The 18,009-nt window shown below is 37.6% G+C and overlaps 2 protein-coding genes across 8 annotated transcripts in view; one reads left to right on the top strand and one right to left on the bottom strand.

Annotated features, from left to right (window-relative positions):
- IntS14 (integrator complex subunit 14) overlaps positions 1-4,094 on the top strand; it is a 12,779-nt gene extending 8,685 nt beyond the window's left edge. For all 6 annotated transcript variants that reach the window (XM_022067789.2, XM_022067790.2, XM_022067784.2 and 3 more), the window contains exon 7: positions 592-4,094. In XM_022067789.2, coding sequence (XP_021923481.1) covers positions 592-816 — 225 coding nt within the window. In that variant the 3' untranslated portion in view covers positions 817-4,094. The remainder of the gene's footprint in view (positions 1-591) is intronic.
- Positions 1-18,009, bottom strand: part of LOC110831594 (NBAS subunit of NRZ tethering complex) — a 41,768-nt gene that overhangs the window by 3,754 nt on the left and 20,005 nt on the right. For both annotated transcript variants that reach the window (XM_087360963.1, XM_087360961.1), the window contains exons 22-41: positions 17,559-17,755; positions 17,140-17,252; positions 16,505-16,680; positions 15,458-15,648; positions 14,198-14,300; positions 13,562-13,692; positions 12,015-12,262; positions 10,975-11,213; positions 10,184-10,380; positions 8,990-9,190; positions 8,153-8,313; positions 7,179-7,360; positions 6,520-6,749; positions 5,507-5,629; positions 5,046-5,222; positions 4,622-4,787; positions 3,266-3,501; positions 2,879-3,005; positions 2,317-2,445; positions 1,360-1,673 (exon numbers count right to left, since the gene is read on the bottom strand). In XM_087360963.1, coding sequence (XP_087217089.1) covers positions 1,389-1,673; positions 2,317-2,445; positions 2,879-3,005; positions 3,266-3,501; positions 4,622-4,787; positions 5,046-5,222; positions 5,507-5,629; positions 6,520-6,749; positions 7,179-7,360; positions 8,153-8,313; positions 8,990-9,190; positions 10,184-10,380; positions 10,975-11,213; positions 12,015-12,262; positions 13,562-13,692; positions 14,198-14,300; positions 15,458-15,648; positions 16,505-16,680; positions 17,140-17,252; positions 17,559-17,755 — 3,612 coding nt within the window. In that variant the 3' untranslated portion in view covers positions 1,360-1,388. The remainder of the gene's footprint in view (positions 1-1,359; positions 1,674-2,316; positions 2,446-2,878; positions 3,006-3,265; positions 3,502-4,621; positions 4,788-5,045; positions 5,223-5,506; positions 5,630-6,519; positions 6,750-7,178; positions 7,361-8,152; positions 8,314-8,989; positions 9,191-10,183; positions 10,381-10,974; positions 11,214-12,014; positions 12,263-13,561; positions 13,693-14,197; positions 14,301-15,457; positions 15,649-16,504; positions 16,681-17,139; positions 17,253-17,558; positions 17,756-18,009) is intronic.

Here is an 18,009-nt window from a genome sequence, read left to right on the forward strand (position 1 = left end):
GTTACCTCTTCAACACACAACAGGAGGAGGTAGGAAGAAACCACAAATGGTTTTGTAGGAGCTGGAAATAACAATTTACATTACATTTTACGCAATAAAACTAATTAACTACAAGGAACAGCCCTTCTCGAGAAGCTAACAGTTATTCAACGGTCCAATAGATTCACAATCATTTATGGATCCTGAAGGTTCATTACTGGGTTGACAAGAAACATCCCCCCACCCTGAAATCTCAAATCCCTGTCCTGAGCAGGGAATGCAATCTATTAGAGGGTCTTCATTTTATAACAATCATATATATGAAACAGTAGAAAAGACAGGGGCGGGACATGTAGCGTGCATGGATGGGACAAGAGGTGTGCACCAGGTATTGGTTGGGAAGCCTGAGGGGAAGAGACCACTTGGGAGGATAATCTCAGGCAGGATATATGGGAGATAGGAGTCGAAGGATACTGGATTTTGTTGGCCCAGGACAGGGTCTGGTGGTTTGGTTAATTCGGTGATGAACCTTCAGGTTCGGTAAGCCAAATAGTTAGTTAGTTAGCTAGAAAAGACAGAATTTGAAATCGTCATTTTATTCTACCGTTACAGGAACTCAACAGAGTGCGACGTGCAGCAATATCATTTGGTTTCATTGAACTCTTGGATGGTCTAGCAGCCATTTTTGAGCGTGAGTGTACATTACTACCAGGCACAGCACATCCTGACTGTGCCCTCCAGTTAACACACGCAGCAGGTGTTCTGCATAAACCTTACAGCAGAGATTTCAACTACAACATAACTGCACTACGAACAAAGTTTATTAATGATGACTGAAAATGACTGATTTGAATTGTGTGCCACAGTGTTACATTACCATGTTTACTCTGATTGCATTTAACCTATAGTCCGCGACTGTAATCTTGTGACTTACAGAGTGAGGAAGTGGGGTGAAGGAGGAAAGATAGCGTCTGCCTTTAACGCTTCGGACTTCCTGCGTTCCTCGCAAGTCTCAAGATTACAGTCGTGTACTGTACATATGGACTGAATTTATAATTATTTGGCATACTACCTGACAATTTCCTTGCCTGTCATAAATATTGGAATGGTAGAAATTCAAATATTTCTCCCCTTGGCTAATTAAAGCAAATATGATTTGTCTAGTTAGAACAGTCTTTTCATATTTCATAACACGTTTCTCTGCATGGCTGACGTGTTCTATCCTAACATTTAATGGGTGAGATGTAATTACTTGAACATTTCATGTCATTCATGAGAAAACATCTGATGGCCATACTTGAGAACTCCTATGTAGGATGTTTACTCCAGAACATAAGAGCACTAATAATAATATACAAGGATTTTATTTATTATTAATACCTGGAAGTTTTGTGCCCTTTCTGTAGACCTTATTCTTCAGGGAATGTTGATTTGGCAAGTGTTAGAGCAGATGAGAACACAGCCAGAGCAGGTGACACACCCATGTGAAGCAAAAGTGTAGTTCCTGCTTCAGCTACATTGCCAGCAGCCACAAGCTGATTGGCTACAGTGTTCCATGATGGCAGATCATCGGCGCCTCGTAACACCATATGCTCGATCATCTGAGGGTATGCAGGAGTTGCAATCAGGGCAGGAGTCAGGCCCTTCTGAAGCAGAAGAGACAGCAGCCGACCACTTAATCTGGGACTGTCCACCTGCGGAGGAAAACATTCCTTATTAACTCGATCACATTCTACACTGAATACAGTTGAACTACATGCACTGCAAACTTTTGAATTCTAACATCAGATTCAAAGAATTTCCCACTCTAGGTGTGCCTGAAATGTTGATTTTAGTACTCGGCCTAAAAGAAGATAGAGGCATTTCAAAACAAGCTGAAGAGAATGTATAAACGCAATAAACAGGAAGTAGCAATAAGCTGGAGAAAGTTACTTATGTTTCATAATTTGTACTCCATATATTCACTGATTAAACTGCGATAGATAAAGGATGTAAAGCATACTTGACATAAATTACAGATCTTAACATTACTTTGTAAAACGAAGGAAATTATCAATTGGGATATGCTGACAAAGATGGGTGGATATATTTATCTTTTAGAGAAACAGGATGTAGAAGTGTGCCCTGGATGTGACTCACTGAGGATAGGGCTTCTGTGAACAACTTGATGACCATTTGAGTCGTATACAAGCGTGAGATTTATTTCCGGACCAGCTTAGCAACTACCAACTTTCCAAGGAAGTTCCTGTATCATGAAGTTAGTACCTGAACATTAAGATCAACTGATACAAAATCACATCTGGAAGCACAATCCGATGTAAATAACATAAAACTCACATGCAGATGTTTCTTTATGAGACTTGTTGCTGTGGTGTGCATAGATGGGTGGTCTGACAGCAGACAGATCAACAGCAGAAACGAGAGATTTGTGGATTCTTCGGTCGCAGAGACCAGCTGCTGAATGTGCTGCGACAAAGTCAGATTTTACTCATCATTTTTCTTGTTGTTATTCTGTTAAACACAACTTTTCCCCATCTTACAATATTGTACAGACGTGTAAGTTTTCTTCTGGAATCACTTCCATCAAGTGATTGCTGATGAATGAAAATTTAAAAACTGTTTTCAAATTATTTAATCTTCTATCTTAGTCCATTGTGCGTCTACTCTTTAATGCTTGCTATCAGTTGTTTCTATAAGGAATTTTGTTTTGTATTATGCTTATTAAAAGTTCCAACAGATTCATATGTGCAACAAGTGAACGTGAACATCAATGAGAGATAAATTTATTTGAAACTTTCATACTCTAGCTTACCATTATGATCTATATTGGAAGGAGTAATACCCAATGTTTCTGCTATGAACTATATATTCTAGCGCACACAGAGTAACAATTACTTACAACTGGTGAGAAGCTATTATGTTGAAAGATATCTTCGAGTACACTTTCCATCTCATCTACATTTCTGTCTTCAGAAATCAACATTTTGTGTATGAGCTGTATCCAAGGATTTGCTGATGTCTCACCACTAGATATAAAACAACAAGGAAAAGAGTCGTTTCATTATAAACAAAACGGAGACGGTGACTACACACAGTAAAAGGATTCTTAATCATTCTACTGCCTCACTATATGTAGTAGTACTATTCAGGCAACCCAAATTTATGGTCTTTGTAAGTTATCAGCTCACTGCACACATTTTCCCATGTCTCACCATATCTGCTTTAACTCTGGGAGTTTATTCCTAAAAGCCAACCTTAAGATCTGATGAAATAAATATATAGTCACCTGAAATCAGAGTCCAGGAACTGCGGCAACTTGTTCAAGAGCTCCTTGAGGATCATTATTTGTTGCCATGTGTGCGCATTTTTCAAGAATGTGCCGAACAGACGTGCGCAAGACCCCGGAGTTTCAAGGTCTGACTCTTGAAAATCAACGGGTGAATGTGGCCACAACAAGGCAACAGTCGCCTGAGTATGGTGATACAGCATCGCATCGCTTCTTGACTCACGTGGCTTCATGCTCTAAACACAAAGAATTAATTAATGAATATTACTTTAACTTAGACCGTATGAGTAAAGTTTTGAAAAAGTCTACATTACGCCAACTAAATACTGCAACATTGTTAATGACGTTGAACCTCCGAATTCTGCTACCATAACGTTAGTTTAGTTTTCATATGTATACATAAAATAATTTTACCAGTTGTTTTACCATGCTGTGAAGCCTGATATGAGGAAATAACATACATTTAACATAATGAAAGGTGCCTAAGAAAATAGTTAGACTGAAGAAAGAAGAAATAATTGAGGAACAGAGGATATTCAGATACTTGGTGTAAGAAAGGCCCGAGTCTTGCACTGACTTATGCCCTTCTTACCAAGCACCAAAATCATTAAGAGCAATCTTACAGTTCAGACAGGTCACCTAGTATTAACTCTTTGAAGACGAACCTCGTCTAAATAATATTTAAGAATTCAGTCCGTACTGCAAAGAAAACAACACTTCACCATTAAAAAGGTCATACGATTAATACTGTTTAAGGAAATTATATCTGCTAATACTAAGAATTGTACTACACCAATAAAGGCACAGTGGTTATTTTCTGACTGTTAAAGCAGGTGGCACATATAATTACCAATGGTCTTTAAAGGATTAATATGGAAATTAAATCCAGGAGATGGACAGGGTAGATATCTGAGTCTTGATAATGGAGGCAGCAAACATCTGTAAAATGTCAGTAAACTTCTGGTACAACAGCCCAGAAGACAGCCATGTTCCTGTGTTTCTACTTTCAGATTTTGCCTTCAGATATTACACCTTTCTGTTCATTTCTTAGTATTTCATTCTCGGTCATTATATTCACGAAGAAATAATTACAGAATTAAAAAGGAAGAGACTTGGAAACAGACTGATAGAATGACTTACAATAGGATACAAAAAATTAACCCACAGGGGAAAAAAATGGTTTGAAGAATGTAAAGATTGTGTTCTGTAATACCCATAACAAACCATTGACACCTACATTTGTTGAGGATGATCGTAACAATATGGTGCTACCATTATGTAAGGGTGATAATTATGTATGTGGCATACATTCACAAGGTTAATAATAATTTAAAATAAGAACCATCTCCTTTATACCTGCAGCAATTCTAATGCCTGAAGTCTTATTTCTGGGATCAGACTTGTGTCCCCACATAATGCTTCAATTTCCTGTGGCACTACGCCGGTGTCATACTGTGAATTTTCGTGCATCCTTCGCAAGACTGCAGACAGCAACTCAGATCCCTGAGGTTCACTTCCACACCTGTAGTATGTAACACAAGTAATGGCAATACATGAGGACATTTTTCACTTAAAAAGGAAATGTTTGTAATGAAACTATACAAATGAATCGCCTTTCATTTTTAATGACTCCAAGTATGGCCTTTTGAAGTTTGTGGCTCTGTCAGCTTGAGAAAGAATTCCTTTTCAAAGGTGGGAGTGCCCATAGGACAAACCTCCATTTAGTAGCGTAATAACAAAAGTTTGGATTGCTGATGGTTTTAGTATCTGGGACACTTACCTGATTTTGTCAATAGCTTCCCTCAGCAAATTACCAAGGTAATGCTCTAATCTTTTTTCAGGTGTTGGTAAGAGTGAGATAAAGATTTTCAGAGAATCCAGTGGTATGTCACTTGTCACAGCCAATGGCAGGAGTTGTTTGATATGGCTAGGTTCTCCCATTGACAGATCAAACAACCTAATTAAAAAATAAGATACAAGGCATTAACAAGTTCCATGCTGGATTATTAGCAACTGCGGGTCCCAACTTTTCGTTGGCTCGATCTATGGACATTTGGTAGGACTCCTTGGACGAGGGATCGGCCCGTCGCAAGGCCTCTACCTGTACACAGGACAGCACAACACCGAAAAACGCGGACAAACATCCATAGCTTGAGTGGGATTTGAACCCACAGTCCCAGCGACCAAGCGGAACAAGGTCACTGCGGACCCCAAAAATCCAATTAGAAAGACTTATGTTACCTGAAGAGATGCTGGCCTTGTTGCTTTGAACTTCTGCAAAATTCTAAAGCTTCCATAGAGTTTATAATTTCCAGATGAGCCAACCATTGATTCAAAGTTTTTACTGCCTCATTCCATTCATCTCTAGAAAATAAATGCAGAAACATGACACTTTCATGAGGGTTAGTTGATTCAAATTATTACTAACAAGCAGGCTTGTTAATTACATTTTCTTCATTCATTAATTCATCTGTTCATCACTCACTTTCCTCTGAAGACCATTCACCATCCTACATCACAAGGATATAAATAAATACACAAGAATAAAAGGATCATTGGAACTGTGAACCAAATAACTAACCTACGTATAAAACAAGATGTGCTTACAATCACAATTACAAATTAGAATACACATAACAACAAACACAGTAAGATCTGAGGTTTGCACAGCATTAAATCTGAAGATGGCTGTCTTCTGGGTTGTTGAATACTCATTGCCCTGATGATTAAGGCAGCAAGGACCCCTGAAATGTTGGCAAACTTCTACCAGACTACATGGCGCAACAACCCAGAAGACAGCCATCTCCAGACACATTATTTATACCCATTATGCTTGGTATTAGTTTCTAAGCGGGTGATATTACTATCCTTTATCCTAGCTCAGGTACTACGATACTTTGTCCACGATGACTATAGTAAATATACAAACATGGGAAAGGCACCTGGTGTCGCAATTGGAAAACCTTATTCACGATGACCAAACAGCTGCATCAAATGTGTTCTAAAATTCTGAACATCACTTATCACAGCTAACTGTAATCACATTTCCAATGACAAATACTTATGTATACTTTTCTGACCAAATTATTTCTTCCCATAAGAAATACACACATTTTAAGCACCACACCTATGGCAACTTTCCCACCTGAGGTCAATAGAAAGACAAATTTGTTGTTAGCTACCAAGCGAGTATTTGCATTCACTCCATACGTATTTGAATTATTTAATTACACAATTAGGAATTTTTGACTTACTCTTCGTCTTTCAGTTGATTAGTTATCTTCAGCTGGCAATATTCCTTGGCTTGAGTAACAATGGCTGTTCTGCATTCTAAGGAAATCGCATCCACACCATGTTCAGTGAAGCATGTCCCCTTAACAAAACTGAGAATATCTGCTGCTGCCATTTTGTTGAAATATGCACTGCAGACTTCATATTGTTGAAGCCACTGTTTGGTTAGCACAAGATCACTGGTGATTGGAATCTGTTAAGATAACAATCAAAATTAAATAATTTTGGTGTCTGCTACATAAACAAGTCTGAGAACAAAGTGCTGATGAGAAATTAAAAAATATAACTAAGAGCTTCACAGTTCACATTCATCACTGAATATTGTTAGGGTGATTACACCTAGACAGACAAATTAGGAATTTCTGCCACACCAGATGTAATGGTTACACTGCAATGACACACTCACAAGAATCAAATCTGAGAGAACTGAGTGCATTATGTGAAGTTTAGGTTGGCATTAGAGTGGCACAGCCTTTACACTATACATTATACCATTCACACCCCCCCTTCTGACTACAGAATGACATTAAAATTTAACAACACACGTCCATATTATGTATTATCGGTATTCATCATTCACAGAGACACGATACGCTCTCAATGCTCACTACTCAAAATTTACCTTGAAGAATTCCTTCTGTGCCCAAGCTGAATACAGTTCTCCTGTTTGAATCGACCACTTGATCGATGTTGGCATACTCTTCAGCAGTTTGGAAATTAGTCCTATATTATTCCTTTCCAATGCAGGTAGAAAAACTTCTATGATGTTGTTAGATGGATCCACCATCTTTTTGTAATCTATGTCTAAGAAAAAAAAAGGGGTGGGGCTATTATTTCACTATATAAATGCATTTAATGAGAGGATGAGTCTGGCTTGGGTTTTTTGTATGAACAGTAGAATACATAAGGTTCCCGAAATAGTACAAGAGTATGAAAATGTGTTCCAACTGAACACAAAATTTTTTTCAAACATGTCATCTACAATTCTGCATACTTCAATGGTATTAATATGGGTTAACAGAACATCCAAGTTCTTCTTCATTGCAATTTGTCTTTTGACCCAAGATATCAACATCATCAGCAGAGACCAGAGACTGGTGAATCCCATTAAATTCCATTCGCTTCTTAGACCTGTCTCTCAAAACAAAAGAGATTCATAACCATTTCCAGATCTGCAGCCATGTTCACCCTTTTTCTTATAGATTCATAGGCCTGAAAGTTACAAATGAGGGAATTTTTTTTAAAAACCATGGAAAAATGTTTGTACATTACTTAATTTTCTTTATCAAAATCTGCATCCCCATCAATATCACATGTCCTAGCTCAAAGTAATAGTTACTGCCAAATACTGACAATATTAACAAGGGTTGTATGATATCAGGTCATTCTTTTCTATTTTTCAAAGTAACACAATATTATAACAAATGCATATGGACTGCACAAAACACATCAGTGGGCCACATGCAACCAAATTATATGCTATACTTCATTATAAGTCTCATCAGCTTCACTAGTTTCATCAGCACAGAAAATTCAACACAAATGTCAATACCTCTCTAATTTTAAATACCATATACAGCACTATAACTTACTTACCAGACGACGCCGCTTTGACTTTCCGCAGCAATTTCATGTGTTCTTTAGGTGTTAAGCTGTATGTGGTATAATCTTCTGCAATAGACTGCAACACTGTATAGTACAACAAAAGCATTTGATGGTCCGTTCCCTCTATGCTTGGGTATGCATACTGCACCAACCTGAAAGTATGATACGGTGATACAATTCTAAAATAGGAGCACATATTGTTTTATTCATTTAAAGCTTAGAATCAGCTATTAATCATGGTACCGACCTTATAATCCCCATGTTCACAAATCTCTACCTCTTTCACAAATTAAAAAAGAAAAAACATACAGAAACAGCCAGTCTTGAACCCAAAACCTTTGTCAGAAAAGTCCTGTGTCTCAGACACAGACGATCAGGATCCAACCAGGGACCTTTCAAATTCTGAGGCAGAACACTAAACACCGGTTACAATTTGAAGATGCCGGGTTTGATTCTGACCATTGTCACTAATAACAGAAGAAAATTTCAGTATCACGATAATCAATCACCAAAGACAGGAGTACAGCTAACTCTTGAAACTTTACATGTATCAAATATACCTGAGAGAGTGGACAGTGTCCAACAACGTTCCTGTAAAACTGGATCTCACAGGAAGAAATGTTAAAATAAATGGACCTCAAAGGGGGACGTTTGTTATGAAAGCTGGTCTCCTGGCAAACATTTACACTGGAGACCTCCTAAGTAGTAAGTATGAGTGTAAACATTTCACTGTGATGTTTGTATTCAATTTATTATCATGTTATCAACTGTTTTATGCAAGATTTGTTACCCACCTAAAGTGGAACTGGTTATCTAACTGATTGCTACCTGTCACACACAAAATATGGAGAGGTCCTGAGAAGTTCTTTCAACTGTGGGTTAGCGAGGTGCGCTGTCAGCTCTGACAGCGCAATCCTGTCACTGTTTAGTAACAATGACGTTAGATGTCTTGCTACAATCTCTCTTAGGGGAACACCATGCCGGGATCCAAGCCTCACAGCAAAGAAGAACTTTTCAGTATCAACAGTCCTGTAAATCAGACAAATTCCAACATAAGATTAAAATAACTTCATAAAACATATTAAACCTTTTTATTCCTATCTTGCATTAAGTCCAGATAATCAAAAAATTAAACAAAATAAACTGGATCCAGTGGATTGTCATACGATAAGAAAATGGACCTCAAAAATCTAATCAACACTCCGTTATATAGAAACTGATTTGTATGTGGGTGTAACAAAACTACTGATGATCTGGTCCATGCACCTGGATTTTTTGGCCCAAATTCCAGTGTTCTACAGGTGGATACAATGACCCAGGATTATGCTGCAATGTTCAGCCACAGCAGACTTCTTCAGGTTGCAGATAAGGACATGTTCGTGGCGTTCTTTGACCTCTGACTGAACTCAATTTCTAGTTTGTCCAATGTGCATCTCCCCACTCTCACAAGGAATACTACATACACCTGGCATTTCTAAGGCCATTTCATCCTTGATGTGCTCAAGAAACCTCAGCAGCACTGTCTTGGTCATGTCCTTGGATAACACCCTCCTGATGCAGTGTAAGGGAGTGCTGACAAAGATTGAAAATGCCACTAAGTAGGATACTCTCGACACAGTAGTGGGACCATCACACAGACTGGGAGCCTGGAGAACCTGCCATATACTGTAGCCATTGCCCAGGAAGGTGTTAGCAACGTATCCTAGTCCTTGTTGAAGAATGTCGGTATCTAAGATAGCCTTGGCCCTGTAAACGAGGGCAGAGAGCATAGCCTGCATGTATGCCAGATAATAAGACCTGGTATTCAGACATCAACTGATGTGAGTAAACAATGTCCCAAGGAGTCATCCAGTCTCCTTTAAACATCAGCATCCAGGAAATGAATAGGGCCATCTGTCACTTCCTGGACATCCACGGTCAGTACATCAAGTTCTTATCTTCATAACCTAATTCAGTAACTTCTGGAAAAAGGATTTCCTTGACACCTGAATCTGCATGATAAGGATACAATTGTTTACTTACATGGCCAGGCCTATGATCGAGTCCTGCTGATATGGCATATCATGAGTGAAGCGCTGCAGGTCAACACCACATCCCAAACTCTGTAACTGTTGCCCCTGTTGGAAGTCCACCAGCAAGCTCCTGTATTTCACAAGTAACTGAGCCCACACGTCTAGCATCTCGTGTTTTGATGCCAGTCCAGCCACATGCTCCACTAACTGTAAGGAAAGACATCGTATATCTACGCACTACATTTCTCCCTCAGAGTAAGAGACCATTTTCAGAACCACACAAAACAAGTGAAAAAAAAAAGTTTTATATCTCCAAATCTTTAGTGTTTTTGGAAGTGGACAAGATGATAATAGTGGTGATAACAAAAAAAACCAAGCATTTCCACAATTTATTCTTCTCCTAATTTCTTCATTTCTATTTGCTATTGTCTTACCAGATGCCTAAGCTTTTAAAAATTTTCATATTATTTATTACACACTTACACAGAGTGATTATAAATTATCTTCATACATTTAACAATTTATTCTAAAAACACAAAGCATACACAATGATGAAATATGTACGGCAAGTAGAAACAAATTTAAAGCTGTAAACGAGTGCACTGCAATTGCAGTAGAGAAAAACAGTGATGAAGTCACATTTCATTTACCAAGAAATGTCAATCATCACACAAAAATTCATTTCATAGTAACAAGCAACTGGTTTGCCTGAAATACAAATAAATATGGTTCTGAGACAATATATTACATCCATAGCATGTAAAAGGTTGACATGGTACAAATTTTTATACCACTTCATACCTCATTTGGAGCATAAAGGTAAACATCTTCTTCTCTGTTTCTGTCTTCTGCTGTGAGATTTTGTAATTGTTTGTAGCCTTGAATAGCATAGTAATACATGGCCAGCTGCAACACTATGGAAGTACATGGTACGTTCTTGAAACAGGAGTCAGATAATGTCAAATCATCCAGATGAAACAGATGTCCAAGTCCCAAACAGCTGTCTTCAGCAAGAAACTGCTCAGAAAGTTGTAACAAAACTGCAAACACAACAAATTTCATAATTGCACAAAATAAATGTTCTCAAATTCTTATACACATGGGACTGAGATCTCAGGCTGAAAATCTGATCTGATTTGTTTCAGATAAGATCTCAAGTTCTCATGGTGATAAGCATAAAGATGATTCTCTCCTGAGATGTAGCACCGTGGAGTGTCTAGTAGACACTGATTGATCTTTCAGAGGAGCTTACTGCCTCCATCATCAGGGCAATGAATACTTCATCACCAATATGATGAAGGCAGCAAGCTCCTCCAAAACAATGACCCAATAACTGCTGAACACTGAAAAATTGATCATGATACTACAGTTTTTGTAAGGTGGCTTCTTAAAGCTGATAATGACCAGCAAATTGGATAAATGAAACAGACAGTATTGATACAACAGATAAACTCAAAATGTTAAAATTAAAGTGAACAAAACTTCCAGATGGCAGTAATCATAAAAGTAGTGTAGATAACATTTCATTAAAATATGTCATAAAACTGAATGTATATACTTAAACAAAATGGAACACAAAAATTAATTAAACTGAGTGATACTATATGTACCAAATACCACCTTCTTTAAAAATAAATAATTGTGCATGTTGTCTTCATGGGCCCTGTACGATTTTCAGAGTAAACAGCAATAATTTCCTTAAACAGCACCAACTGATCTCTGTTAAAGTGGTAAAGTGTTGTGTTTTCTTTGAGGTATGGACTAAATTCTTAAATCTTATTCAGATAAGCTTTGGTCTCAAAACGATAAACATATTCTCATCATGGGGAAAGTAGAATTACCTTTAGTGCAATCACTGAAAGTCCCTTCTGAGGCTGTGCCCTGGAGCAGAATGGTCCGAAGCAACGCCTGACCGAGCTGCACAATTGGGTTGGAAACGTCTGGTTCTGAAAACCTATCATATTTTGTGCAGAACGAGCTCATGTGGCATTCAGGTGCCAGTGAAGAATAGAATGCCGGAAAGCCTTGTGACGTGATGAGCCGATTACTCTCCGTTATTTCAACATCTGACATGTTTCTCTGCATCCAACTGAAACATATTAACAAACGTCACTACAAACTGGGAATAAGGAAGCAATATATACCTAATGTTAACATGAGTGTACAGCAGACTCCCAATTATCTGGGTTGTTTGAGATATATTTCCCTAGATAAAATCCACAAAAATTAAATAAAACCATGAAAATGTAACATATGCGCAAATTATTTATAGACATACACTACTTACATTTTTAAAACTCGACTACAGTGAAACCTCTATCCATCGTTCCCGGAACTATCGTTTTCCCGGATGCATCGTCCGTTTTGTTCGGTCCCGAATACATCCCATATAAAATAATGTTACATTTTCCCGCTTCTATCGTTCCTCGAACTATCGTTTTATCGCATCGATCGTTCAAAAATCTTAGTCCCGGCCCACAATTTTCCCGCAATGATCGTTTCTGAGAATTTAAAATGCTGGGTTTAGAGATAAATTAATACCGAAAGACGCATAATGTTTTTGGAATACACAGTAGCGGTAACCTGTTATGTCGCCCAACCAGCACATTCTTTTGGAATGAGGGTCAGCGGTGCAGGGGTGATGGTTGGAGTGAATGGCGGTGCTCATTGTCAGAAATTTTACGATTTTAATTAGGGTGCACTCATATTTCGTTCCAGCGATGCCAGATGGCATGTGCAGTGTGAATTTCTTCACAAATGCTTTTATTACAAGTACAAAGGAAAGGCTGGCGGCACTTTTCATTCTTCTGGTTCATCTCGTTTCCAGCGGTTCAGGGTCTTCTACAGCTACGTTTCGTTGAGTTCGGCAGTAATAGTATTTCCATTCTTCCTGTTATTGTCCGCAAAGGGTGTTGGAGCGGTGAGGAAGAGGAAGACGACGAATGCGAGCCTGAAGCTTTGCCGAGTTTTGCCGAAGCACTCGCTGCATTGGCGAAAGTGAAGTCGTTCTTTTATGCGCTTAATATAGTGAACGTGACGAAGAAAACATTTTGAACGTGGAAAGTGCTCTGTTTGGTCTAAAACGTAAAGTTTCGACAAACCAGTTGACCATTAAAGACTTTTTTGGTAAAAAGAAGTAACTTTGAAAGAGAAACATCGTTTTTTTTTAAATTTTTAATGCTTTCCCGCATCTATCGTTTTCCCGCATTCATCGTTTTTATTTCCCACCCCCTTCGAAAACGATGCATCGAGGTTTCACTGTAATAATAGGATTTTGTATAAAACTTAATGCAATGCATACAGACTGTTTTTTTAAAAAAAAAACGATTCCAACAGATAGTAATGACGTGAAGTTTCTAACGACAAACAAATACACCACTTTTTATACCTAAATGAAGTTTTCCAGAAGTTGTTGTTGCCTATATTTTTCAGAAGTCCATATGTCGCTTTTTTGGTAATTTCTGTCAAGTCTTCTACTACACGCATCGGACCAGGAAACTCCCGACTCGGAGAAAGGGGCTGCAAAACAAAAAAAGTACCAAATGCAATGAACAAATATTAAAATTATTCTCTAAACCTCAAATACTTTTTAAAAAGGTTTGAGCTTAACTTATAATCATTAAAATTATTCGCATGTCAGATCATATTTTTCTGTCTATAACTAGCAGGATCTCCACTTCGGCCCTGGATATGAAGACAGTATGTTCCTCCAAAATGTTGGTACCCACCTACAAGTCCACATGAAGTCACAACCCAAAAGAACAACAATGTCTTTACCACCAAAAGAACCTAAAATCTCACAATTCAATTTTAATTAAGATCAGATAATTTTAACAACCTCTTCACATAAGTTCTGTTGAGATTTTCTTTACGTAATGTTGTCACAATAGGTCATTCCACATGAGAACAAATGTTTAAATTGTTTCAGTATAAGCTACCAATAATTATTAAAAATTGAACAAAACTATATCTTCAGATTGCAATAAGATTAAGATTTGTTTTACTCTATTACGTCCGAACTCACCGATGTCAGAGCATCCGAGAACTCTTCTTCCTCTGCAGTAGCAGGGTCATGTTTCATTTTATTGTAGATCATACCTTGCAGGAGTTCTGCCTGCAGCAAAGACCTGTATAATCACATTGTTCTTTGCAAAATTACTTTTACATTTTATGAGTATCACATGGTATGGAAATCAAACACAACAGTGACTAAAAATTCACTGAGAAAGTCACAGATACACAACAGGTTTCGGTAACTTATTATGATTCCACCGATATCTTCCATGACAGAGTAACACACAAAGATTCTGAAAGAGATTTTTTTCATCTCCAACCATTCAACTCTCAGGCAGCAGAAATCAAAGTCTGAGCACTACACTGGACAAAATCCTAAGCCAGTTTCACCAACCTCCCATCTTCACAACTTATTTCCCAAAGAAATATTTTAATGTAATTCTCACAGCTGCTTCTTGGTCTTCCGAGCGGCCACTTTCCAGAAAGTTTTTCTCACCAAAATTCATTTTAGTGAGAAAATTCTGTATGCATTCTTTGGCAATTCGTTAATGGTTTATTTAATAACTATTCTTAATTAAATATAATACTAGCGTAATTTCTTTTTAATTTACCACTGCCTTCACTAAGTGAACTGATGCTCTAGATAACAGCTGTACTACTGGATTTCTTACAGCCTCCACCACTTCACTCAGAAAAGTTGCCAAAATAGTTTCATTTTACTAAACTTCACAGTTTCTTAGCACTGCTGTCAAATTTTCATCATTTCAGTAAAACAATTATATTCTGAGATCTAAGAAGATACTGGATCTTTTAAGAGGAAGCAGACAATTTATTTCATAAACAAGATAAAGTCTCACAAAAATATTAGTGTTAACAGAATGGTGGTGAGTAAATTTCTAACCTAAGTTTTAATGTACATGCAAGTAGATTCTGTAATGTGACTAGCAGATTTTAATTAGATTTCTGGAGCATTGTCTAAAAATCCTTGTCTTGTTTAGGTCGGACAGTCAGGACTCCACTGCATTGGCACATAAACTGATTACTATTAGGATTAATGAGACAGTTTCAAATGTGTCAAATGAAATGGGAGAAAAAGATCATACATGGTAATTTGGTACATTTTTTCAAGGTGGGAAATAACAAATAATTGAAAATGCTATCCAGGTTTTTCCTGCAAAGAAGGAAAAACATGAGAAATTACAACCATTATAATACCTGCTCAGCTACTAGTAACGTACAGTAAGATTCCTACTACAGCTCACAAACAGACCTGGTCTTGACAAGAATCTCTATCACATCCACAGTGCAGTACAGCAGAGCAAACGCAAGAAGGTCAGAGCGTAGCTGAAGGTTGTCAAACTCCTGGCACTGGCCTAACTCCTGTGCAACCTGCCAGCCAATGATATGGCTATTTGACACCAGCTGTTGGCATATCTCTGCACAGAACTGGTAGTCGTGCACCTATGAAACCATAAATTTCGCATATTATTGTGACAGATGTAACACATTTTACTTTTTTTAGAAGTGGGAGACCTGATTACATATGAATATATGTAAAGCTGTGGAAACATTTAAAATACAAAATGTAAGTAAAGCTCTGTTACAGCAAATATAATATATTTGTAATAATAATATCATATTGCAGGCTGTGTAGTGTTACAAGATATACACAGTGCATCCCAAAATTTTCCGTACTGATTTAATTACCCTTGGAAAGCTTGCTCCATCTGTTGAGTTTGTTCCTGAAGGCACAACTGTCAATGGAAACTATTACTTGAAAGTTTTGAAGCGTTTAATGGCAAGAATTCGAAGAGTTCGCCACAGTATCGAGAACAAGGCAGTTGATCGCTCTTGCATGAAAATGCCCCGGCTCACAAAGCCGTTGTTATTCGCGAGCTTTTGGCATCCAAAGGTGTCGTGGTTCTTAATCACCCCCCTTACTCAACTGATTTGTCACCTTGTGACTATTTTTTGTTCCTTAAACTAAAACTGGAAATGAAGACATTCATAAAGCTGCAACTGACAACCTGGAGATTATCCCTAAGAAGGACTTTCAGCAATGCTTTGAAAAGTTTTAAGATCATTGTAATAAATGGATTGCAGCAGATGGAATTTATTTTGAATAATATGCAATAAAAAATTTAATTACTTGAAGATAATTGTGTTTTTAAACCAATCCAGAAAATTTTGGGAGACACTGTGTACAACACAAAGGTCGACACAGAGCTACACAGACCTAAGAAGGTTAAACCACGAAGACAATAAAACGACTGTATCTTTCAAGATTCATACTTAAAGGTTAGATATTTCACTGTACTTTTAAAGCAGCCTCTGCTATAAGGACCAGAACTTTGCCCTCTCGTTGCCATTTATCATTTCCACACACGCGAAGGTCATGTGCAAGCTGCAGCAGTCTCTGTGTCTTGCGATAAGCTGTGGGTTCGTTATCGATACACAACTGTACCAGTCTTAGTCGCTCAGTACATAACCTCACTGCAACAAGAACAGGTATGAACTGGTAAGTGAATTCAATAACTAAAGAAAATATGCAGTGCCCCTTCAAGATCTGCCAGCACGAACATCACAGGAAAACATATGGCTGTCTCTGGGTTGCTGCAACGTACACTCTGGTACAAGTTTACCAACATTTCAGAGGTGTTTGCTGCGTCCATCATCAGAACAAATCATCTGTAAAGTTCTAGCAGGCTACATGGTGCAACAACCCAGAAGACAGCCATCTACATAATTGCCACTTAGTAGTAACAGCATAAACCTGAATCATGTGCTGTGAAAAACAGTAACAACATTGATACTTTAATGGTGTTATACCGCAATCTAAAACCATGTAACACAAGCCAGAAGACCTCTATCTTTTTTCCGTGAAAACCAGAAATCAAACAGAAATATGAATGTTTTCTAAATTAAACTCAACATACAAAGGTATAAAAGTACCTTGAAGAGGCAGCATGTTCATCTCAAAATCACTCAGAAGTTGCAGTGCAGCAATGAGATCCAACTGTTCATTAATTTCTTCATTTTTATCAGTGATGAGGTTCAGGCACGTCCTATGTTAAAAACCATATATACCAGTTTACAAATTTAATAAATATCCGCATAAAATATACACTACTATAGAAAAGACTTACAAACAAATGGTTTGGGCCTTACCATACGAATATCTTTGCCTGTGAAGTATGACTGATAATTACAGTATTTAACTTCTAAAATCATAGCCAAATCTATGTGTTCACTTTATGTGCATCAGGCAAATAAATTCATGGGACTTAATGAAAAGAAATATTTCAAATAGAAATAATGATAACAAACTTTAGTCAAATTCCACTTCAAAATTCCCATATGAAGTGACTTACTCGGCAAGGTATAGAGCAGGATCAGATGCACCGCTGGACGAGTCAAAATATTCCAAAGCTGCCTGCATTACTAGCTGCACACTCTGTTGATAAGACACATTCTTATCTGTCCACTTAGTCTTATGGCTTTGCAAAAACTTTCCAGCTCCTTTTATGTTCTTATTACTGCCTGAAGCCAATAGAGTTGCTATATAGATCTATTGAAACACCAAACATAGTAATAAAAACCATTCTATTATTTACACAAGTGATACTGAGGCATTACAACTACAACAGCACACAAAGTCAGAGGTAAGTAAATTTAAGGTGATTTAAATTTAGGCACAACTATGAAATATCACTTTTTATGCATCCTGGATAAATTCAGTGCCTAAACCTTTTAAAGACCAAAGGTAAGTATATATTCCACCTGCTTTAACAATCAAAAAGTGTACATTTTTTATTTATGTGT

The sequence above is a fragment of the Zootermopsis nevadensis genome, unplaced genomic scaffold (assembly GCF_977971745.1).
Source record: "Zootermopsis nevadensis isolate Lab colony 2312 unplaced genomic scaffold, Znev_1.0 Znev_ptg000050l, whole genome shotgun sequence".
NCBI lineage: Eukaryota > Metazoa > Arthropoda > Insecta > Blattodea > Termopsidae > Zootermopsis > Zootermopsis nevadensis.